This window comes from Salvia splendens, chromosome 20, assembly GCF_004379255.2.
Source record: "Salvia splendens isolate huo1 chromosome 20, SspV2, whole genome shotgun sequence".
Lineage (NCBI taxonomy): Eukaryota > Viridiplantae > Streptophyta > Magnoliopsida > Lamiales > Lamiaceae > Salvia > Salvia splendens.
Window position 1 is genome coordinate 2,502,470 of NC_056051.1, and position 25,739 is coordinate 2,528,208.

General features: G+C 39.4%; 2 protein-coding genes across 3 annotated transcripts; one reads left to right on the forward strand and one right to left on the reverse strand.

The window, feature by feature from the left end:
* The first annotated feature begins 767 nt into the window (after window positions 1-767).
* Window positions 768-4,666, forward strand: LOC121782286 (probable disease resistance protein At4g27220). The gene is made up of 2 exons (XM_042180050.1): window positions 768-895; window positions 1,268-4,666. The coding sequence occupies exon 2, from the start codon at window positions 1,281-1,283 to the stop codon at window positions 4,584-4,586; it is 3,306 nt and encodes a 1,101-aa protein (XP_042035984.1). The 5' UTR covers window positions 768-895; window positions 1,268-1,280; the 3' UTR covers window positions 4,587-4,666.
* A 2,629-nt stretch (window positions 4,667-7,295) lies between these two features.
* On the reverse strand, window positions 7,296-25,739 carry LOC121783010 (WD-40 repeat-containing protein MSI4-like). 2 transcript variants are annotated; one of them, XM_042181046.1, is made up of 16 exons: window positions 25,535-25,739; window positions 14,274-14,337; window positions 13,953-14,039; window positions 13,716-13,778; window positions 12,950-13,015; window positions 12,746-12,820; window positions 12,183-12,258; window positions 11,068-11,266; window positions 10,762-10,843; window positions 9,296-9,369; window positions 9,096-9,207; window positions 8,881-8,955; window positions 8,187-8,266; window positions 7,986-8,085; window positions 7,584-7,697; window positions 7,296-7,489 (listed from the first exon to the last, which is right to left on the reverse strand). In XM_042181046.1, the coding sequence occupies exons 1-15, from the start codon at window positions 25,654-25,656 to the stop codon at window positions 7,590-7,592; spliced, it is 1,383 nt and encodes a 460-aa protein (XP_042036980.1). In that variant the 5' UTR covers window positions 25,657-25,739; the 3' UTR covers window positions 7,296-7,489; window positions 7,584-7,589. The 2 variants fall into 2 exon arrangements, with proteins under 2 accessions (XP_042036980.1, XP_042036979.1); XM_042181045.1 differs by having other exon boundaries at window positions 7,296-7,697; window positions 25,535-25,738.

Here is a 25,739-nt window from a genome sequence, read left to right on the forward strand (position 1 = left end):
ACAAGCGTGCATTTCACACTTCCAAGCTTATATGATGTTTTATTATGACAATATTGATCAATCAAGTTAATTCAATTACACTAAATTAACCAACAATATATACGGCTCGTTGAACTATGCATTTTTGTTCTTACTAAGTATTTTTTTATAATTATGTATGTTTTTTTTAATAATTATGTAACCTTTTTTAAATAAATTGCTTTCATTTTCTCCATTTTGTGTCGAAATTTTAATTCCGTAAATTATTTAATTCCATAAATTATTTAATTTGTGAATTTGTGAATTTTTTATTGTGGGAAGCCTGTCGGGATGTCCTTGGGATATCCGTCACTGTGCAGTGGGATGTCCGTATTACGTGATAGGAGGTGTTTTTGGGATGTCCGCGGGATGTCCGCCGGGACATCCGCACCGGGCTGCGGATGCCCTAAGGGTGTCCACTATAGGGGGCGGACAGCCCCCTCCCACCGCCGCCCCCCTTCTCGAATCGCCGCGCCGCCGCATCAGCCGCGGCTACTGCAATAGACAGCCGCGGCTATAGCCCCACTCCTTCTCTCTCTGCCACCCTCAGCCGCGTCCTCGCCCCGCACGCGGCGATTCCGCGTCCGTCCCTCCCTCCCCTCACCCGCCGCGTCCACCCCCGCGGCGGACACCCTTCCCACTATAAGCCGCCCCGCCATCGCCCCGCTCGCGGCTATAGCCGCGTCCACGTTATAGTGGACGCTCTAAGTCCAAGTCAACTTCATATACTACTGTGAATCTCTCTTTCTTGCCTGATTAATTTCTCTTTCACTTCCTCCTTTTTTGCACCACACATTCAAACATCTTGTGATTTTCTCTTTCTAGATCTACAAATCTATTCAATTTTAATCTCAGATCAGACGTTCACATCTCTCAGGTAATAATTCTCATACTTAATTTACATCTCTGCTTTTATTTGTTCGTTTAGAAGATCTTGCTAATATTTCCGGAAAATGAAAGTTTTAATTTCTTGTACATGTAAAATGAAGGAAATTTTAAATAATTATCGTAAACTCTAACAATCTTGCTTGTAGATTGCTAGTGCTTACCATCATGCTTAACATCGTGCTTGTAGATTAATAGTGCTTAGCATCATTTTGAATAATTATCGTAAACTCTGAAATCTTGCTTTGTTCATTACTTGCAATTCATTTTCGGACTGGATAGATGCTTACTAGAAAAATGAGATTGTAGCTATTTTTCTCATATAATAATTCTTGTTTTTGGTTTATGTTTACTCTGGGAAAAGCAAAGTGGTGAAAATGTTAAGCCGGATTTTCGAGCCAATTTTGACAAAGGTATGTGAGTCAATTTTGTCAAAGTTGGTTGAACAAACGGCGGATAATGCACACAACAATCTCAAAAGTATAAAGGACTTTGAGCTCAATCTAAAAGCTCTGCAGAAAAAGTTGAAGTCATTGTGTGCTAAGGCATCTGATGTTGAGGAGGAAATCAAGAACTCAGAGCTTTCTGGTCGAAAGAAAAGGAAGCGCGAAGTTGAGGAGTGGTTGAAAGAAGTGAGATTCATTGAAAATAAAGTTGTTGAGTTGGGGACTCAAGTAGAATCTGAAGGATTTATTGTGAGATTGATGGATGGAGGGTTGCCGGCTAAACTAAATGATGAGGTTGACTTGCTTGTTGAGCAAAGTCGGAATTTTGGTGAACTTGTCCTTGATGTTTGTGGAAGTAGGGGAGATAAGTTGTTGACTAATGGGATGGTTGGTGAAGCTTTTCATGAAAATTTGGAAACGATTTTGAAACATTTGGAGAGTGGGCAAGTGTTGAGCATTGGTGTTTATGGTATGGGTGGTGTGGGCAAAACGACACTGGCAAAGCACATTCACAATCGACTCCTCCAACACTCTCAGGGACGTGTGATTTGGGTTACAGTCTCTGAAGAATTTAGTGTTACGACTTTACAAGATAAAATTGCTCATTTTATAGGTTTGGACTTTGGGGGTGAGGATAATGAAGACATAAGGGCAGCGAGACTCCATACAACTTTGTCTCAGATGAAGAATTCAGTGCTGATATTAGATGATGTGTGGGAAAATATTGATCTATCAAAGGTTGGATGTCCCATTTCTGTCGAGTGTTGTAGGCTAATTATAACTACTCGCTCCTTAGAAGTGTGTCGTCAAATTTGTTGCCAAAAAGTGTTTCAAGTGAAAACTCTACATCATCGTGAGGCATGGGAATTGTTCAATGAAACGCTAAGAAATGAGATAGAACTTGATTCTTCGGCAGAAGAGATTGCCAGATCTGTGGCAAAATTGTGTGGTGGTCTGCCCCTAGCAATTGCTACAGTGGCTGGAGGCATGAGGGGCGAGAGAGCCATTCATACATGGAGAAATGCTTATGCAGAACTTAAAGAACGTGTTTCACGGAATGATGGCATGGGATACGGTGATGTTTATAAAGTATTGAAATATAGTTTTGATCGGTTGAATAGGAATCATCATAGTCAGAGTAATGAGTTCAATGCATTACAACATTGTTTCCTGCATTGCGCGTTATATCCTGAAGATGAAGAAATAATTAGAGAGAGTTTGGTTAGAGAGTTCATTTCAGGAGGGTTGGTGGATGAAAGAAAGACAAGGAGAGCGCAAATTGAGCAAGGACATTCCATATTGGATAGATTAGTGAATGTGTGCTTGTTGGAAAGTTGTCATACTGAACGGGTGAAGATGCATGATCTGTTAAGAAGTATGGCATTGAAGATATGTGAGGGGAAATATATGGTAAGAGCAGGTGATAAGTCTTTGAAAGAAATTCCCAAAGAAGAAGAATGGGCAAAGGATCTGGAGAAGGTGTCCTTTGTGAAAAATGGCATAATGAGAATTGGAGATGGAATGTCTCCCGATTGTCCTAAGCTCTCAACATTGCTTTTATTGGGTAATCATTGGTTGCAGTTCATCCCAGATTCATTCTTTTCTAAAATGCAAGGACTATGCACTCTTGATTTGAGCATGACTAAGATATCAATGCTGCCAAACTCAATCTGTGCCTTGAAGAGCCTCAAGGCATTACTCCTTGAGTGGTGTAATAATCTAAAAAATGTGCCAAACTTGGGAGAGATGAAAGAACTCAGGGAGTTAAACCTCTCGAATACAGCCATCACGGAAGTCCCTCAAGGAGTTGGGGAATTATTCAATCTCAAATTCCTTGCATTGAATGTGCGTACATTGGAGATGCTTCCAAGAGGATTGTTTCTTAAACTTGGGAAACTTCAGCACTTAGAATTACCACTCCGTATACAAGTAGTGATTGAAGAAATTGAGAATCTGAAACTGCTAGAGGAGTTTAGTGGAAGAGTGGAAAATGTGAATGATTTGAAGTATTTGATTACAAGTTGGGGAAGTCGGGTACGTGACAATTGCTACAGAATATTAGTGGGATCCTATCATACAAGAGGAGGAATATTTCATAATAAAGAGTTGGTCTTGTACAAATGCAACCTTGAAGACGAGAGAGTATTAGCAGAGGGAATTGTGCAGCAATGTGAGGGTGTGGGCATATGCTTTGTGGAAGGATTGAAGAGATTGAGAATTGAAAGTTGTGGAGGAATAGAGTACATTTTGAGGAGTGAGGCAGGATTATCATCTCAAATGTCTGCTGTTGAAGAAATTGAATTGTATGAGTTGGATGGTATGAAGGGGTTGATCGAAAAGGGGGAAATAGGAGCATCAGCTGCACTTGCACAACCTGTGTTTTCCAATCTGACTAAGCTAAGAATTGAAAAGTGTAACAGGATGAGGATACCATTACCAGGAGCTCCCAACCTCGAAGTTATTGATATCAGGAAGTGTCGGGAAATAGAAGAGATATTCGAAGATGAAGGAACAGGTTCCGTCACCCTCCCTAAATTAAAAACCTTACGGTTAAAAGAGCTGCCAAGACTGAGGAAGGTGGGGATACTATCAAGTCCTCCCAACCTCGAAGTTATTGATATAAGCGAGTGTGAAGAAATAGAAGAGATATTCGAAGACGAAGGAACAAGTTCCCTCACCACCCTCCCTAAATTAAAAACTTTGAGGTTATATGGGCTGCCAAGACTGAGGAAGGTGGGGATACTATCAGGAGTTCCCAACCTTGAAGATATTGATATAAGCAAGTGTGAAGAAATAGAAGAGATATTCGAAGATGAAGAAAGAGATTGCCTCGCCCTCCCCAAATTAGAACTAGTACGGTTACATGATCTTCCAAGACTGAGGAAGGTGGGGATATCACTATCACGAGTTCCCAACCTTATAATTATTTCTGTGACTAAGTGTGGAGAAATAGAAGATGTGTTCGATGATGAAGGAACAAGTTCCCTCACCCTGCCCAAATTAATAAAGTTGAAGTTGAAAGAGCTGCCAACACTGAAGAGCCTATGCAAGGGAACAACCATCATTTGCAACTCCATTGACTCTATCTATATAAGAGAGTGCCCAAGATTGATGAACAAACTTCCTGTGGTTGTGGACTCGGCTATGCCTCGACGATGTAAGGTAAAGGTGAACACAGAACTGTGGGAATCATTGATGTCGGACAATCCCAACCTCTCTATTTTCCAATGTTGGTAAATATTTTATCTTTAATTATTGATGCATTGAATGTTTCTGGATTCATGCTTTATAATAACACGACACGTATCCTTTGCTTATGCGTCAGCACACGCATATCCATATTTCCACAAATTCATAAATTGATGATAGCCAATAATGTAATTACAACATACATACAGAATGTTACGTTACTATTAGTATAAAAGTGTGAAGTTTGCATAAAAATATAAGAAATTTTATTTTCATTTTATTTTAATACATTCTGTTAAGTATGTATATTTTTAAATGTTACCAATCAAAATTTATACATTTCTATTGTTTAGGGACTAAAAAGACAGTCCCTATAATATAAAATAATAATGGAATTTTTTGTATAGAAATAAAGAGAATGCTTTTTTGACCTAATGAAATCGTCATAATTAGTAATTTGAGTATTATATTATATTTGGTATTAAATCTATATTTTACATATATACTCCCTCCGTCCCACATTTGGAGTGCCATTTAGTTATGTCACGAATTTTAAGGAATTGATGGAGTGTGTAATTAATGAAGTGAGATGGTGGAGTGTGTAATAAATGAAGTGAGTTGGTGGCACGGATTTTAAGGATTTTTGGTTTATTTTTGTGTAGATAATGGCATTTGAGTGTAATTTTATTGAATAATGGGATAAAATTTTATGTCCAAATATGAAAAATTCTAAATGTGGCTCTTAAACTGAGACGGACTTTTATGGCAAAATGCACTGAGGGAGTACTATTTTATCCTTATAGTTATAAAAACGTGTGTTTCTTTTTAATTATGGAATGTGAGTGTCTTAATGAGATTTGTTAAACTAAGTGCCTTGCATTTATTACATTTCATAGATTTTTATTTCATTATTTGTCAAGTTCTCTCTCCTATTCTCTAATGACTAATTATATCACTTTCTTCTTCTTTAATTATAATTCTTTTATTAATAAATTCTCATTTTCTTTTTCTCCGATTATAATTATCCATCAACAAATTATCTCTTTCCCAATTGGCTCAATTATGATTTTCTATAATATTTACATCATTTTATTACATACAGATTACAATAGTCATTTGATTAATTAATTCCCTTTGCTTTCTCTCTTCCTAAATTAAAAGTCTTTATGTAAATTAAAATCCTATTTTGATTGATTCATTTCCCTCTGTAGCTTCTACAACAAATTTTTTTTTAAAAAAAATACTTTTTTGCACAATTTTTAATTTCATGATACTTAATTTTTAGAATTTTATAAATGAAACTCAATAAAAAAAAATAGTTGCACGTTCTTAACCCATCATATAATTTTTAACATATTTTAAGTTATATAGTTAATATATTTGCTTCTCTTTAAATAATAGAGCTTTAAGCTTAATTCATAAAATTATGAAACAAATTAAAATTTGATATACGATATGTTAATACTAACTGAGTTTACAGTTTTGATTTGAATTCATTGCTTTCCAAAACTATAGTTTCTTTAAATTTTTTACTTTTCGGAATGTTACAACAATGTTCTTAACTCAATTCAATATAACATGTAACACATTTATATTTGATACATGATTTATTAATTCTAAATGAGTTTACAATTTTGATTTTAACAATTCATAATTTTGATTTTTATTATTTACATTCCAAAATTTTAATATCTTTAAATGTCTATTTTTTTGGAACCTTACGATTGGACATCGATCAAAAAATAATCCCATGATCTTAACTCATCTATTTAATATCTTAAAAATATTGGTTAATATTTTCTTTTATTTATAAAATAGAGTTATTGGCTCAATTTGCTACAATATGCAATAAATAAAAAAAATTATATATGATTTATATTTATTTATTTATTTACAGAGTTCAAGTTTATGACTTTCATGAATTCATATTTAATTATTTATTTTCCAAAACATTAAGTTCTATAAATTCTTGATTTTGGAATGTTACGACGAACCTCTATCAAAAAAGTTATCACATATATTTTTAACTCATTTATTGAAAGTTTAGAGCTTCATAGTTAGTATTTAGCCTAATTCACCATGCAATGAATTATAATTTGATATATGGTACTTAGTATATTAATAATAATTGAGTTCACATTTTTAATTATAAGAATTTCAGAATTTTGATTTTTTTTAATTCTTTAAATTTTAAATAAGGAGAAATATTGTACAAAATTGTAGAATACACACTAAAAAAATACGAATAAAAAAATAAAGAGAAAATGAAAAAGTTTGTAGTTACATTAATTAGATATCACTTTAATATTCTATCATATTAATTGAAATTTTCTTCACATTAAAATTCCCTAAATTAGAAATATCCATAATTACTTTGTAAAGGGTATATTAGTCAAGATTGGATGTCCCATTTCTGTCGAATATTGTAGGCTGATTATAACTAGTCGCTCCTCAGAAGTTTGTTGCCAAAAAGTGGTTCAAGTAAAAAATGTATACGCATGGGAATTGTTGAATGGCTGAGGGGCGAGAGAGCCATTCATACATGGAGAAATGCTTATGCCAAACTCAATATGTGTGCCCTGAAGAGCGTCAAGGCATTACTCCTTGAGTCGTGTTGTAATCTACAAAATAATATTAGATCTATGATCTGGGTTTCCTCATAAACTATTTTTCTTAAATATTAAACATTGAAATAAGAATGAAATAGTTCAACAATAACATAAGTAGAAAGTGATATACTTAAATTGTACTAATCCATACCCAAAGTGCATATCCATGATCTTATAATAAAAGATGGCATACAAAATAAAGTAAACTATCAGCATGGAAGGAGTCATCCAAAGCATGCTGAAAATCTTTTCTGCAAAATAAGTAATAATGAACCATCTAGTTTTTGCACTCGCACGAGCAGGATATAATATTAGCCAAATCGACAAAGAACCATCCATTTTCTGCACAAATTTTAAGAGCAAAACCTAGATAAAACCATGTTTAAAGCGTCTATGGTTCGTTATAATTAAAGGTAAAGACCGAAGGCTGGCTCACACAAGATCAGGAACTGGATGAAGTGGAGCACGTCAAAAGATGAGATTTGAACTTATCCAGCTCAGCTATCACCTCCTCTTCTGGTCGATAAATTAGGTCGATCATCCGCCAAATCTAAACCACCACCAAGCAGAAGATCAGATGGCCGGACAGGTATTCAAATTGCGCTTGTAATGTACAAAGCATGCGCATATATCGCTGATTTGTAAAACTACTCTAACAAAAAGACAATCATAGATATAACACAAAAAGTGCCAAGAAACTACAGTGTGGTAAATTGCGTCATCAATGTTAACAGTTGGAGCATCTGAAGCTAAGTAGGCCAAGTGAAGTTTTCATGTGAACTAATGATGAAAATGCAAATCGGATTCAGGCATCAAAAGCAAGTAAACTTCATATTACCTGCAGTGTGCCTCCCCCACCAGTCTTTTCTCCATCCTCAGACACGCTAACAATAGTCCACGGATCTGCTGCATTCCAGTGAAAATCAACCACCTTGTCCCTATCATATGTTGGAGCAAATATTATTTGAAGTTGAAGGCAAAGATAGCAATGACATTTTTCGGTAACACCAATGCAAAGGAATGGTGATAATACACGAACCTGTGACCAGCATGTTTAAAAAATAAGCCAGGGGGATAGCTCGAATCTCCAGATCTAACATCATTTCCGGCCTTTCCGATCTGCATCGTACGCAAATTTTTCAGAATGCAAAAGACCGATAGTACTTCTACTATATATAATGCATACAGTTGTCAATGATTATATGCCAAAAGAAGGTAAGGCAGGAGCATTTGTTACACTCATGGAATTTTAGAAAGGGAAAATATATGAATGGCCACTATGGACAACAAAAGTATCAGGGTTTACAATAGGATCATAATATCTTTTGGCCCGAGTTGATGAAATACCCTTACTAGAGAGTTTCATTCCTTTGTCTGGACAAGTCTTTTGAAGGATTAGTGTTTGAGATTTGGGCAACCAAGGTTGTGCAACAAACAAATAATCATTTTGTATGTTTGATGTGTAGCAGTTAACTGAATCATTTTTAGTATGTTTAATGTGTAGCAGTTCACTGGAACCAAGATTCATCCTTTCAAACGTACAACTATTAAGTACTTCTAATAAAAAAAAGGTTGGAAAGTTGTGATTTTTGTTTTAGGAAGAAAAGGACAAAGATAGGAGAACAGGAGACATACTTCGGAAATTGTGGCTGTTATTTAAGTTGGTTCAGAGAGAACAGTCATGGCGCATGGAGAGTAAAGTAAACCAATAGAAATAACTAGAGATCTCTCACCTTTGCATGATCCCATATATTTAAGATGCCATCCTCTGCAGCACTACCAAAGACAGATGCTTTAGCCGGAGACCACTAAAAAACTATATGTCAGTCATCTTTGCTGGTTAAAATAGATCTACAAGTGTCCTGGGAAAAGAGTATATAGAAAAGGAAGAAAAAAACAGACATAATAACTAGAACCCAAACGGTGGCTTCTAATCAAGCTCCAATACCTGGACACAAAGCACCGCAGCAGAATGGCCTTCAAAAATATGAACAGGGGCTCCGACTCCTCCAGAAGTAAGATTTCGGCGATCATACATGTGAACAGTATTATCAGCAGACCTGAAAAAGACATGGGATATTCATCCGCTTAGTCATTGTCATTGATGCGTGATTAAATGTTTATGGTGGATTGGAAGTAAACAATTACCCTGTCAAAATCAGATTCACATCATTGGGATTCCAATCAACACAGTGAAGGTCGGCATTGTGAGCTTTTTCAACCTGTCCGTGAAAAATCATAATCAAGAAAATTAGCTTTTGTATAAATTGAAAGAGATAAAAGGTATTAGTGAATGTAATGTTACGAAATAAGGAACAAAACAAGCAAACCACACCAGAATAGGTTACACGGATGTCTGGGGCGCTATCAAGCCAGTGATTTTTCACTAAATGTTTCAGAAACAATTACTGGAAGGAAGCTATTTATACAGGGAAAATAGACCTTAATTGGGATTCTTTCAAACTGACTAAAACCCCTTGTCAACCAAACAAACCCAAAAGTAAAATTGTAACAGCACAAGAGAGCTAATTGTATAGGTAATATACTCCCTCCATCCCCAAAAAATAGACTAGTATTACCATTTTGGGCCGTCCCCAAAAATTAGACTAAGACTAAATATGACAAGTTTTCAACAAACAAAAATCATACACATCATTTTTAATGTGGACCCCACAATCCACTAACACTCCTTACACTACCTTTTCCCCCTCTCCCTCTTACTTTTTCCTACCTCTCTTACTTTACCAATTGCATATTAAAACCCGTGTCATTTACAAATTTGTCTATTTTTTAGGGACGGATGGAGTACTAACCGAGAGGGAAAAGAGTAGGTAATTCAAGCAAATTTTGAAAAAGAAATGAAAGTAGCATGGCAATAGGTGCATAACACCAGAGCATATGCACCAAAAGTTAAGTTGAAGTGAAGTATCATTAAAAGAAGTAAATTTCTGTCTCTGTGTGTGTGGCCTAGCCTAGCAGTAGAGTGGTTAATGGCTGGAGTCAAAGGTCTCAAGTTCGAATCCACTGTGACCGTGACACGGTCGTTTAAAATTTAATGTCACAATTATAAAAGGAAAAATTGCAAAATAAATTGTTATTGTAAGAATGAACCAATTATCATAATCGAGTTGAATATGTCATCATTACTTTTGATATACTCCCTTCGTCCACAACCAATAGTTTTGTATTTACATTTTGGTCAGTCAACAAAAATTTGTCCCCTTCCATTTACGGTAAGTTTCTCTCTCGAATGAGATGGGCCTCATTCTCCATTAATAATGCTCCAACCATTTTTCTCTCTCTATCTCTCTTTTAAAGTCCTACTTTACCAATTTTGCATTAAAACACGTGTTGTCAACTATAGTCCACTACCAAGTGTATTGGTATTGGACGGAGGGAGCATTTGTTAGGCAGGCCAATACTTTCCATTAAACCTTCAATTTATACACAGATCTTAACAGAGATGAAATTGTCATATTTTACGGCTAGTGCAGATTACAGCATTCAGGTATTCACGTAAAAGTGAAAACAAAAGAATAAAAGAAAGAGAATTTCAGTGACCATTTCTTAAAGCACTCACTAGAAATTGATGAAAGCTCAAGATACAAAATTACCTTGACAACAGGAGAAGAGCCAGTTCTTGCATCCCACAGAATCAGGCAAGAATCATCACCAACACTGCAGAACTCCTGTGCACTATATGAAGAGTTGATAAAAAAAACTGTTGTAAATAATTTATACTACTACAGATGCTTCATAAACCAAAGGAACTTTTAGTAAAACATGACAATAATTCGTGACATCAGAGATGGAATTTCAATCATGACAAGAAATCGCATGAGAAATGGCTTTATATATGACTTACTTTCCCTACCAAAGTGAATATCAGGTTATGATTTTTAAATAGAGTACATCACTACCTTGATGGGTTAAATTGGACATCTTCGACAGTGTCCCCATGCCCCTGAAATATCCCACGTGCTTCAACAGCTGTTCCATCACCAGCTTTTCCATTAGATAAATTACCCTTCGAACCTGTAGATTTATGAGCACTCTGATCTGCAGCCAAAGAAGATATATGGTCGTGGATGCTCCACAACACCACGGACTTGTCCTTGCCTGTCACAAATGTTACATTTTCAATGACATGATGAACTAGGAAATTTTTGCACAAGTGAAGTAAAACAGATGGGGGGAAAAAAGCTAAAGCAAGAGGTACTAGAACAAATTTTGCTAAGATAACTACCAACTAATACTATTTACCACATTTTATAAAGATAGGATGGTTTCCTAGAGTCGACCACCTTTGTCACATTGTCCCCAGTAAATTGCAATTGAATCCCACTACTACTTTGCAAAATGTACTAACTATTTGTATAACCTGAACCTGTACCAATTACCAATAGTTGATTTATGTGGATAGCTGAAGATTATTAGCATGCAAAACCAATTGAGTCTAAAAGATCTTGGTCATAACAAGCCTCGACACTAATTAAGTCAAAATCCATTGTATTGATTTGCTCAATTCTTTAATAACCTATCTTGTTTCCCATATATATACATAGTATTGCTAGAAAAATGTACATCAACCAAAACAAGTATGAGCAGACATTTTGCTTAAGCATGAAAGTGATTTGGTATTGATGTCGAGCATCTTCTATATCTAGATGATAATGGATACTTCTTGGAGTAGGAGGACAAAGCTAAGTACAGACGAGTTGTACCAAGCTGGACATGATCAATATGCTCCAGTTCGAGGGGAGTGTTGTAGAATATCCTGTATCAAGGTGTTCCTTATTTATTAGTAGTTGTTATTTTATGAATAGATTTAACCTAGTACTAACCCTAGAAATACAAGTATTGCAGGCATATAGGAAACTCTCTTCCTGTGACAATTTATTCTTTTCTCCAGTATGGCTCTATAGTTTAGAACATTACAAGTATTGCAGGCATACAGATGAAATATGAAAGTATAATTACAGGAACATTGATGCGCAGAGCACATGCAGACACATAGAGATATGAGAGTCTTAACCTCCAGAGAGCACAAATGGTTCTGTAGGACACATGGCTAGTGCAAATTCAGCATTATCTTGATGTCCAGTCAGTATCTGCAAGAATGTGAACAATGTATAAAACACCATTATGAACTGAATCAGAAAATAATTATATCAACTACGGGTGCATTTTCTTTGGTTGCAAATTTATCATGGTAAAATGAAGGATATAGAAAATCATCTTCCTTCACTTTTCTTATTCATCTTTTTCACTCCTATGGGGATTGATAAGGAGGAATAAGAAAGACTGGAATTCTTTTTTAATAAAAAAAATTGGGAAAAGAAAGGAGAAATTTAAAGGGAGAGAATTTTCTTATCCCTTATTTTCTCATGATAATTTTGCAACCAAAGAGAATGCACCCTAAAAGTCTAAAACTATCAGGTCACTACATAGAGAAAACAATAGAAAACTATAAGATTCCTATGCAAACCTACACATTTAACCATTATCAACAGTGGTACAAGATAGAATTTGATTCAGTGGCCAGATTACAAACAAGCAAGATAACCAATATCGCAATTATAAGATCCAACTTCTTACCAAATCAGGGCGTGATGGTGTGGCACCTAAAACGGGTTGACGATTAGGCTGACTTTCGACATCCCAAATGAGAACCTAACCCCAATTCAAGATTAGTTCATATAACCATTCTCTGAATTTATTGTCAAGTCAAGCAAAGAGAAGAAATGTAACATATTACTACAGAAAATTGGCAGAAATATAACTATTCAAACTAAAGCTTACATCAGGACTATCGGTGTGAGTAGCCACAATATTGCTATTCTGTGGCAGTTCCCTGATTCGATTCACCTACAATAAAAAACATCATCGCACCTTTTTTTCTTTTTGGGCTTTTCTTGTTTCTTTTGATTTCAAATCAAGAAGTTTTAAAATATACAATTTGATAATGATATATGTTACACAAATCCTGACACCAAATTACAAACAAATGATGACTTTGTGAGTAGGGGTAGGGAGAGGGTATTAGGGACACTTAAGTTATAAACGAAATCCAGTAGAACATAAATAGCTGCTTGTTCATGAAGATAATAGGTCCTCATCACATTATACACATTTCATCTTTTTATCATACTCAAGAGGAGCAGCATATTTAACACTGAAACATGTAATAGATGACATCATTCACCAGTTCCTTACCATCCATTACTGCTCAGTATTAAGTCTATTGTTATAAGCGGACATCCCACCTAGTATATTAAGCTATTTGAGAGGACTAACAATTTTAAATATATTTAATGTAACTAACACATCCCCTCTGGTGCAGAGGGAAGCTATAGCTATTACAGAGGAGTAACTAACATTTAACCATTTATTGAATATCTTCAGCGGTATGATTCTCAGCTCACTGAAATTGAGGTACCCTCATTCAGACAAAAAAGAAGAACTATGGAGTGGGTAGATACATTCCATAACCCAAAAATAAAAGCAGTGACGCTAAACATGTAGGACAATTTGCTGTATGATGCTTAGACAACAGTATGTACGATACCTCTCCAGGATGAATTATGGTCTTGCTCTTCTTCACAAAAGGTGATCGTGATTCTTCATTAAACTGAAACATTGGTAAGTATTATAAAATGAAGGAGCTCAGTGAGAATTAGTCACAAGCTTCAATTAAGCTGGAAATTTCTGAAGCTGATTGTATATAATTGCATGAACACTTACTACATTTACATACGTAAACTGTTAAAGTTTCATGCATTAAACTCTTTAACAAATTCATCACCTGTGATATGTGCTCTGCTGCTGCAACCCTAGCTTTTACAACTTCAACATTTGCTATGACTAGTGTGTTTGGAACACTGCCATCTGTCTACATGAGGAAAGAATCATGGGAGGGGGAAAAGTTAAAATTAGATATTATCAAGATTAGACAATTGATGGAGGGCATGATCCAATACAACTAAATTCAAACTTGAATTTTCAAAAACAATGATACATGTCATAAAAAATGACATGAGAGGAATAATCCACGCAGTATACTGAATAAATTTTTATATACAGAATGAAAATAAGAATGTGATGGTCAAAAGGATGTGAACCTCACCTGTTCCGAAAGATATAGCCTTTGACGATTCTTGTATGTTGCTTGCTCTATTTGAGGTCCCCAACTGCAATGGTGATGGAAATATAAATTGTGAATTTTTTCTATCTCAGCAACCAAAAGTGGGAGCAACTTTACAGAAAGGGAAATCCCTGCTTAATTTTCACTACTTAAAAGAAAGGCTATAAATAAAGAATCTCTGAAAGATACAAGCATGTAGGTATACAGAACAAGTCTTATTGTTGTGTAGTAAGAAGACACTATAAATTGTAGCTAAACTACAATTACAGGCAGCAAATCAGCTCATCACACATTAATAAATTAAAATCTCTCCACACTTTCTACTATCTTCAGATACAATCCCCATAAAACTCAGCATAACATTAATAGATCAACTTATCAGAACTAATCTTAATATCAATATTGCGAATCTTTATCTGAAGAATAGTTGGTATAACATGAAGGTTCTACGCAGCACATTCTCAATCCAGGCTCATTTCATCACCATCTGATCCCTTTTTAATAAGTTGCGTTGTTGTGTATTAATGGATATTATAATTGTTATTATTAGAAATCAGCTATATGTAGCATACCAGCTCATCATACATAAAAGAATTAAAAGCTTTCCGCGATTTATACAAGTCTTGTTGTGTAGTTAACGGACACTGCAATTATATGATTAATAATCAGCTATTACAGGTAGCAACCAGCTCATCACACAATAATGAATTAAAAGCACTTCACAATTTCGACAATTTCCAGAAAAAAATATCAAAACTGAGACAGTGTAACATTCACAGCTCAATTCATCACACAGTAGTCTTAAAATCAACATATTGGTTTATTATTTGCCGAATCGTTGATATAACGTGAAAGTTCTAAGGAGCACACTAGTAATCTTTGACTATGACTGATTAAGCAACAAAAACTTGTAAGGGGTTTGCTTTTATCTTCCTCGAAAGAAATTCAGTCTCTCCTAGGGACATTCTATGAGGGTTATCACAGAAAAGAATGTGCACAAAGGAAACTATGCACACAATGGGGTATGATGTACATCAATTAGCAACAGTACTAAAATTCCCAAATCAGGCGAAGGAAATGTGAAATCATAGCCACATAATAGCATACCGTGAGTGAATCAAACACTACAAAATTCATCCGTGACAGGAAAAACAACCAAAAATCAACCTCCAGAAGTAGAATAGGCACAAACATAACGAAAATTAAACCCTAGGAACATTAAAAGGGGGGGAAATAAGAATAGTTATACCGTCTGTGGGAAACGACAGAAAACCAAAACTGTGATAAAAGCGAGTTTTTGATCCTCTTCCACCAAAAAATGCATACCAGATCACATAATACCCATACTTCCGTCCGTGATGAACGTGAGGAAGCTAGTCCAGCCCGTAGGTCTGGAAAACAGCCTCGGGAGAAATCTGCCTCCAGTTCTCACGGTGAAAGAACAAACCACTCAAAAAGTCATCGCACCGAGCCTCCCCAGCAGCTCGCTTTGAATGAGGCTGTTAAGTCGTTCTTGGCTGAGAAGCAGGATGAGTTCTTAACATTCCTGCAAAAGAGCCAGAAGCCGGAGAAGAAAACGGCGGATTCTCCCTCCCCCTCCAGACATGAAAGTCACTACCGCAGTAGTGTCGTATCTTCCAGGAGAAAGAATCCTCACCACCGATATGTTCCTTCTCCTCCTTGTTACCGGAATCACAGGAGAACTCCATCTCCACCATACCGTAGAGATGTCGGATTCGCTATGTATGGAGCGCTGAAGACTCCATTTTCGGATGATATCACCAGAACTCCGTTGCCTCAGAATTACCGAACTCCGTCAGTGACTTATGACGGGTTAGTGGATCCTCATGATTTCCTGGGACGCTATCAGTATAATATGGCGAACCAAGGTCTCAATGAGGTTCATATGTGTAAGCTGTTTCCCGAGCTGCTCATCGGGAACGCAAGAAGGTGGTTTGATAGCCTCCCTCAAGGCAGCATTAGATCTTACAGAGATCTAATGGATGCTTTTCATAGGAGGTTCTTCCAGAAAGCGGAAACCCGAATCACTTCGGCTCAGCTGCTTTCTATACGTCAAGGTCGCGATGAAAAGATTAGCGACTTCATGACAAGATTCCACAAGGAATGCCTACAAGTAGATGATCTCAATGATCTACTTGTCATTTCGGCATTCCAAAATGGAATTCTGCCAGGAGCTCTCTACAGAAAGCTCGTTGAATGCAGTCCGCAAACAGCTCAAGAGATGTGGGACATTGCGGACCAGTTTTCTCGGGCTGATGAGGCAGACCGTCGAAAACGGTCTTTAGACAGCTCTTCCAGAGGAGACAAGAGGAAGCCCGATCATAGCGATCAGGGACATCCTCGCCGAACTCCTTTTGAAAGAATTCAAAGGGCACCGGTACAAGACAGATTGGGACCACGTCTCAATCCGGAGAAACCACCCGCTCAGTTCGTACCATTGAACAAGTCGAGAGCGGAAATTTTCGAACTGCATTCTGATATGTTCGAAAAACCAAAGTCGATGACGAAATCGGCCACGCGCCGAAGTCAGGATAAATATTGCTCCTTCCATCAAGACCACGGTCACGATACCGAGGAGTGCCGAAATTTGGCAGCAGATATTGATGTTCTTGTGAAAGCAGGGACATTAAAAAAATACCAAAGCAAGCCGCCGAAAAAGAATAAGAAACAGAGAAGTGCGAACTGCGCTCCTCAGGATCCTAAAAGGCAACAGGATCCCGAAGACGATGACGAGCCGCAATATGATGGAGTGATCCAGACTATTGACGCTCTCCCAGCCGGGAAGACTAAATCGTCTCTAAAATCAGAGCGCAGAGGCTTCAATCGAGAGGAGCCAACACATAAAAGGCTGAAGAAGGAGGAAGTAATTACATTTTCAGATGCAGATCCCGTCCCGGCCATTTCTCCTCATCAAGACGCTATTGTCATTCAAGCTGGAGTGGCAAACAAACTGATCCACAGAGTGTTTGTGGATACAGGAGCGTCGGTTAGCATTCTTTTTAAAGAATGTTTTGATAAACTGGAAGTGGATCCAGCTCGGCTCAGTCCGGCCCCAATTCCTCTGAAAAGTTTCGCCCAGGAGGACACCCGCCCTGAAGGAATTATCAGTCTTCCGATTACGGTAGGAAGAGCGCCTACTAGCTCCAGTACGGTGATCGAGTTTTTTGTGGTAAAAGCTCGATCCCCGTATAACATTATACTGGGAAGAGACTGGCTCAACACAGTTCGGGCCATTTGCTCTACTTATCACCTCACAATCAAGATCCCCACTAAAGGAGGGATAGCAGTCATCCGAGGTGATCAAAAGAGAGCAAAAGAATGTCTGCAGATTGCGCTTAAAAGTGCCGAACAATCAGATCGGCACCATCAAGCATAGCAATCACAGCAGCCGGAGTCAGAGGCAGGCGAAATGAACGAAGTCACACCGGAGCCGAACTCGATGAAAGTTCAGTTATACGAAGATGATCCATCCAGAACGGTCAAGATCGGTTTCGCGGGAACACCTCTACTCCGGGAAAAGACCATCCAGCTCCTCAAAGAGTACAAAGATGTCTTTGCGTGGTCTCCGTTGAACATGACTGGAGTGTCTGCCGAGGTAATTACACATCGGTTAAATATTGATCCTTCAGTCCGGCCTATAAAACAGAAGCAAAGACTCTTTGCGGCAGAAAGAAATCAAGTCATCCATGACGAAGTCCGCCAATTACTGAAAGCGGATGTATTATTTGAAGTAAAATATCCTTCTTGGGTGGCCAATCCTGTGATGATCAAGAAAAAAGAAGGAGGATGGCGGATGTGCATAGATTTTACAGATCTAAATAAGCACTGTCCTAAAGATTGCTACCCCCTTCCCAACATAGATAAAAAAGTAGAAGCTTTGATAGGCTTCGAAATTTTCTGTTTTCTTGATTTGTATAAAGGATACCACCAAGTTTTAATGGATGAGAATGATGCTTCAAAAACGGCTTTCATTACTAACTTCGGTATTTTTGCTTATAAAAAGATGCCATTTGGTTTAAAGAATGTCGGAGCCACATATCAAAGGATGGTAGATAAGCTATTTCGGCACCTGATCGGAAAAGAGGTTGAAGTATATGTTGACGACATAGTTGTTAAAAGCAGAAGCACTTCGGAGTACGAAAACAATCTCAAATCCACTCTCGACGTGCTCAAAAAAGCCAACCTCAAACTCAATCCCCAAAAATGTACCTTTTTGGTAGATTCGGGAAAATTTCTGGGTTATTGGGTTTCAAAGGAAGGACTCAAGGAAAATCCCCTAAAGGTTCAAGTTGTTCAGAACATGGCAATGCCGAAGTCCATACATGATGTGCAAAGGCTAACTGGATGTCTAGCCGCACTGAATAGATTCCTTTCCCAAGCAGCCGAAAAGCAAATGCCGTTCTTCAATGTTTTGAAGAAGGCACCAAAGTTTGAGTGGGTAGCCGAACAGAAAAAGGCTTTTGACGAACTCAAAAGTTATTTAACCGAACTTCCTACTCTCTTTGCTCCAACAGATGCCGAAGTGATATTCTTATATTTAGCAGCATCAGATCAAACCATTAGCGCGGTGCTTGTACGAGAAGAAGGCCTAAAACAGCGTCCTATCTACTTTACAAGCCGAGCATTAAGAGGTCCCGAAACAAGGTATCAACCTCTGGAAAAAATTGCTCTGGCACTAGTAAATGCAGCAAGGAGACTGCGGCCATATTTCTACGCTCACAAAGTATGCGTCTTAACCGATCTTCCACTTCGGCAAGTTTTGACTAAGCCAGAAGCATCAGGCAGAATTGCCAAGTGGGCCATAGAGTTGGGAGAACATTCAATAGAATATCTACCTCGGAAAGCCATCAAGGGACAAGCCTTGGCAGATTTTCTTGTAGAGGCAAAGTTCGATCAGGCAATCCCTATTATTGCCGAACAGAAAAATCCTACCAATGAGGAACTAACACAGCCCCAGAAACCCGAAGTAGAGCCGCCGGACTGTTGGATTGGATTCGTAGATGGAGCTTCGAATAAGACAGGAAGTGGAGCTGGTATTCTACTTATCGCTCCCGACGGACACGAAGTAACTTATTCACTTCGGTTCTTATTCCCAACCACTAATAACGAAGCCGAATACGAAGCCCTTCTTGCCGGACTTCAGTTAGCGCAACATCTACTTGTCAAATCTCTCAAAATTCATTGTGATTCACAAGTCATAGTGAATCACATGCTGGGTACAAGTGAAGCCCGTGGTGAAAGGATGAAAAAATACTTGGACAAAGCGCAAAGTATTAGCCGAAATTTCTCTTATTTTCGGATAATCCACATTCCCAGAGCGGGAAATAGCCGAGCAGATACTTTGAGTAAGTTGGCCTCATATCCGAGCTCAAAGGTGGAGGAATTACCGCACAGAAGCATTGATGAAGCTGAAGTACACTCAGTAACCAGTTCACCGAACTGGATGACGCCAATATTAAAGTATCTAGATCAAGGACAACTGCCCGAGGATAAGAGAGAAGCAAGGAAAATCACATGCCGAGCACTTCGGTATGAACTTCATGAAGGAGTCCTATATAGAAAGTCCTACCTTCAACCGTTATTGCGATGTGTAGGACCAGAAGAGACGGATTACATCATTAGAGAAGTTCATGAAGGATCTTGCGGTAGCCACATCGGAGCTAGAGCATTAGCTAAAAAAGTTCTGAGATGGGGATATTATTGGCCAACTTTGGTACAAGAAGCAGTACGGCTAGTTAAGAAATGTACGAAATGCCAAATCCATGCAAATATCCCAAGGATGCCGCAGACTGATCTATGTGCTATGCAAAGCCCTTGGCCTTTTATGCAATGGGGCATAGACATAGTAGGACCACTACCACAAGCTCCCCGGCAAATGAAATTCTTGATCGTGGCCGTGGATTACTTCACAAAGTGGGTGGAGGCTGAACCATTAGCTACGATAACGAGCTCAAAGGCATTAGATTTTGTCTGGAAGAACATAGTTTGCCGATTTGGCATACCCCATATCCTCATTTCGGATAATGGGACTCAGTTTACTGACAAAACATTCAAGAATTGGTGCCAAGAGTTGAATATTCAACAGCGGTTCACTTCGGTCTCTCACCCACAAGCAAACGGACAAACGGAAGTAACAAACCGTATTTTGGTGAAAGGATTAAAAGCTCGGTTAGAACAAGCCAAAGGACAATGGGTAGAAAATCTTCCTCAAGTCCTATGGTCTTACCGAACTACACCAAAAACCTCCAACGGTGAAACTCCGTACAGTCTAGTGTACGGCACTGAAGCCGTAATTCCGGTTGAAATCGGCATACCCAGCCCCCGAACTCTTAATTTCTCAACAGAACTGAATGACGACGGGCTGAGAGCCGAACTAGATCTTGCCGAAGAAAGAAGAGAATTGGCCTTCATAAAAGAAGCCAAGTACAAGGAGCAAGTAACCCGGTATTATAACCAAAGGGTGAAAAAGCTGCAGTTTCAAGTGGGAGATCTCGTATTGAGAAACAATGAAGTAAGCCGAGCAGAAAAGCTGGGCAAACTTGAACCCACATGGGAAGGTCCGTATCGGGTGTCAGAAGTCCTGGGAAAAGGGTCTTATAAATTGACTCACATGTCAGGAGAACAAGTACCCCGAACATGGCACATTTCCAACCTCAAGAAGTTCTATTTGTAAGAGACAAGGTCCGGTCAGTCTCGTGTCTAGTTCGGTCCTAGGGGTATGTGCTTTCATATTTGTATTGTTCTTTATACTTGTCGTTTTTTAAAAAGATTAAAATCTTTTTCGTCCTTTTTATTTGTCTCTCTATGTACGTTTTGTCTCTCTATGTGCGTTTTGTCTCTTATAAATGTTACTGAGGTATATTGTTCTTTAAAGGCTGATCCCCTTTTTAGATCAATTATTAAAGACAATTGTGAGTCCAAGCTTCTAAGGAAGATACAAGACTCCACAATTCAGCTTAAGAAACAAGCAATTCGTCTTAAACGAACTGCAATAAGCCGGAAACCACTCCGGTTAACTAGGGAAAGTCCAATCCAAGCGGTAAAACTCGCCAAATAAGGACACTAACTCAGTCCGGTCAAAGAAGAGTTTACTTCATAAGACCGAGGACGAGTACAGGGAAAGTCCAATCCAAGCGATAAAACTCGCCAAATAAGGACACTAACTCAGTCCGGTCAAAGAAGAGTTTACTTCATAAGACCGAGGACGAGTACAATAAATGAAATAAAAAATCGCTGAACTGTAAATACGCAGTGATAGAAGCGAAATGAAAAAATTTCATTTACTAAGTCTTGTTGGGCATACAATTCCGCTACCCTACGAGAATGCGTTACACCATTACAAAGGACTACTCTACTGTCTACGGTTGCTAAAGTTGAGCCACCTATCCAAAAAGTCCTCATGATGCTGAGTTCGGGCGTTCCGAGCAGCTGAAGAATCAGTAGGTGGACGAGATGCTCTGATCGACCTACCGCCTCTTCTCTGAGTCCGGGAAGTTCTAGCACCTCGGCGGCGAAGAGTCTCTTCACGAAGCATTCGCTGATCTTGCTCACTCATATTCACCACTCCTCTACGAACTTCAGGGCGTTCTTGTCTTGACGTTTCCGGTTGCTCCTGAGTCCGTTGCTGACTTGGAGTAGGTTCTTGTCTTGACGTTTCCGGTTGCTCCTGAGTCCGTTGCTGACTTGGAGTACGTTCTTGTCTTGACGTTTCCGGTTGCTCCTGAGTCCGGTGCTGATTTGGAGTAGAAGTTTGAGTAAGTGGATCCGAGGTTTGAGTTGGAGCGTGAGCGTCTGTTAGCGAGAAACGGCTAAGGAATCTCTCGATCGCGGGACGCCGGGAAAGAATGATGTCGTACAGAGAAGCCAAGCGCCGCAATGATTTCACAACTTGTTGGCAAGCCGAGCTCTCCAGCACATTGTTCTTCCGGAGTACATGAAGCTTCTCCCACAGTTCATCAACCTGATTCTGAACTTCGGATATAGTCATTCCCCCGCGCCCACTGATGAAGTCTTCATATGCAGTCCTTTCAGCGATGACAGTATTCAGCTCGGCCTCTAGATCTCTCCTTATGGACTCTAAGTCCTTATTGTTGGACTCCAGCTCCACTAAACGAGCCAAGAGTTCGTCATACTTCATCTGGTCATCTATAGCTTTTTTCTCAGCTTCATTTAAAGCCGAAGAGTATAGCCGCTTCCAGTGAAGTACCTCCAGCTCCTTAAGAGTAAAGAATACGAAGCAGCTATGTCAGTTCGGCATTTCATGATACCGAGCAGGCAGTAAACCACAATAGGAGTAAAAGAGATTAAGAAAAGCTATAAAGAAGACACGAGTGTAGAAAGGAGAATTTTTTCATTCAAAGAAAAAATTTACACAAGGAGGGCTTCAAGGCCATTTTACAAATAGAAAGAAACTAAACTAAGAGAAGGGAGACGAAATCATACTCCGCCAGTTTCGTCTCCGGCTTCTCTGTGGGTTTCAGCTTCTTTCTCCTTGTCTACCTCGGTCTCAGCCTCGGCCTCCCTACTCCCTCCCTCCTGCTCGGCGCCCCCATCGCCGGTCTGCTGATCCTCCTGCTCGGTCTCCCGGCCGGCCTCATTTTCCTGCTCACCCTCTTCTTTGAAAATTGAAGCGGGTGAAACAGGCCCCAAGGAGGCAAAGATGGCCTCCATGTTCTCGTCACGGTCAGCCCGGCAATTACGGACTCGTTCAGCAGAAAGCAGGACCGATGAAGACGCAAGCTCCTCAAGGAGCGGCAGACTCTGGAGGCGCGCTGCAATCTCTCGGCCATACAGCGGCAAAACGACTCCGGGTTCCTGCTCAGCGTTATCGGTCATCAATTTCAGCAGATCGCCGATAAGGGCCGAAAATTGATTGCTCAAAAAGAGTTTCTCCGTGTAAACACGGAGAGCCTCCCCCTGAGCAACCACGGCAGCAGCTTCCCTCTGTTTCGACTGCTCTCTGTGGATGATGAGCTGGTTTTTGGCACGCTGGGCTTCATCCTGAGCCGAGATCCTAGCGGCCCTTGCCTCCTCAAAGTCTGCCCGAGCCTGTTCGGCCTGGTGACGAGCAGCATTCAAATTCCTCTGCATCTCATCATAATCGCTGGACGCTTTAGAGAGTTCAACTGTGACGAGCTTGCAGAGCATATTGTTCCTCTGAAAATGGAAAAAGGAAAAAAGTCAACAGAGGGGCCACAAAAAATATAGGAAAGAAGCAAAACCAGAAAATCAAGAAGGAAATTCACCTCCACAAAGTCCTTTGGCCATAAAAAGGGCTCGGAGGATTTGCGACCTAGCCTGCTTAGCATGTTCACTGCCAAAAAGCGAGAAAACAAAGTTAGTTTTCGCCGCTAAAGCAGTAAAGCATAAAAAAGAAATCCTCACCCTCAGTCTCTTCGTCCGAAGACGAGGAATCGAACACGAAGTCACCCTTGACGAGCTCAGATTCCGAATACTGTTTTCTAATCATGGGAATCTTATTGAGCTCGCCCTCGAGCTCGTCCAACGGTTCTACCCGAGGATGAGGAATTACTGACTTCGGCCCTCTCCAGGAAAAGTCCGGAGCCGCTGTCCTATCGTAAAAAAAGAAACGATTTTGCCACTTCGGCCATTTGGTTTTACAGAATGCTCTGAAGGGCTGTAAAGGGATCAAGTAAAACCAGGATCCCTTTATCTTAAACTGAAAGAAATTAAGGATTGCCCTCAGAGACAGATCCTTTTCTAGTCTACGCAGTTCGGCAGCAAAGGCCGATAAGTGCCTCCAAGAATTTGGAGTCACCTGACCTAAAGGAAGTTGAAAAAAATCAAGAAGCTCTACAAAGGCAGGGGGAAGAGGGAAACGAAGCCCGCATTCTAAGCAGGCTTCGTAAACGGTGGCATAACCCTCCGGCGGCGAGTTAGCCCTATGAATGTCGTCGGGAATCACCACTAACCCCACAGGAAGAAAATATTTTCCGTGTAAGGATATCACAGTATCCTTACTCAAAATGCTGTGGAAATATTCTACCGTCTTCTCCCCGGACCTTTTCCGGCCAGAAGACCCCTTACCCCCCTTCCTACCACTACCTGATTCAGAAACAGATTCAGAAGAAGAAGACATGATTCTTACTCTTTGATGGTCGGAAGTCTCTGAAGAAATTCTTGAAGAAGCGGAAGAAAATTTTACGAAAAAGAGAGAGAATACAGAAGAAATAATCGCAAAAGTATTCCAATGATGAAGAGAGGAAATATTTATCAGATTCGCAAAGGCATTTCAAATTTGTCGCACCGTTTCAAATCCCACTTTTTCTGGATTCTCTGGCCGGATTTGCTGTCACATTTAATGCAGACACGTGCAGAGCACGTCCCCTGACGTCAGCCTCCCCCTTGCACTTATCCGAAATGCCGAAGTGATTCACTTCGCTTTTCGGGGGGGGTGGTGATGGGATACGAACTAAACGACTAAACAATAAGTGCGAGCCCGATAGCAGTGACGGCCCATCAGCCCAAAACCCAAGAAAGAGTATCAGTTCGGCACAACCAAAGAGTTCGGTCGCAGCCTATAGCTCGGTAAAAGCCGACCAATCGAGCTCAACTCTCAGATCGGCAAAAGCTGATCGGCAAAGTTCAGCAGTTCGGTCTCAGTATTCGACCGAACAAGGAGATAGTGGACCCATGTAATCAACCCCACTACCTCCATTACACCCACGATCTATTTAGTGGTATTAAGCAGTTATCAACCCCACTACCAGGGCTGCAAACCACGATCTTAGTTCGAGTGTATAAATAGAACTTAGATCAGATAGACGAGGGTTAAGCTCTCTAGATCCTGAATCTTATAGCAAATCAGTATTGTAATCTGTAAGCGAGACCAAGCAATACAAATTTACCCTCTCTTCTTCCCGTGGACGTAGATTTACCTCAGTAAATCGAACCACGTAATTTTCCGTGTTGTGATTGTTTATTACTTGCATTTATTCCCATCAAAAATTCGCCACATCATCAGCATACAATGGGGTATGATGTACATCAATTAGCAACAGTACTAAAATTCCCAAATCAGGCGAAGGAAATGTGAAATCATAGCCACATAATAGCATACCGTGAGTGAATCAAACACTACAAAATTCATCCGTGACAGGAAAAACAACCAAAAATCAACCTCCAGAAGTAGAATAGGCACAAACATAACGAAAATTAAACCCTAGGAACATTAAAAGGGGGGGAAATAAGAATAGTTATACCGGCAGGAGAGGGACGGCCAAACGAGATTGTGATTGGCCAACCAGTCGTAGAGAACTGGTACGAGCGACTTCCACTGCGTGTAGCGCTCCTCTACTGTGCGCTCAGCCGCTCTCTCCTTCATTTTCACTCTCTCTCTCGCAGCCGATGCTGATGCTCCCTAGAGTGAATGCCTCAGTGTGTATAAAATATAAATGATGGGTTTTG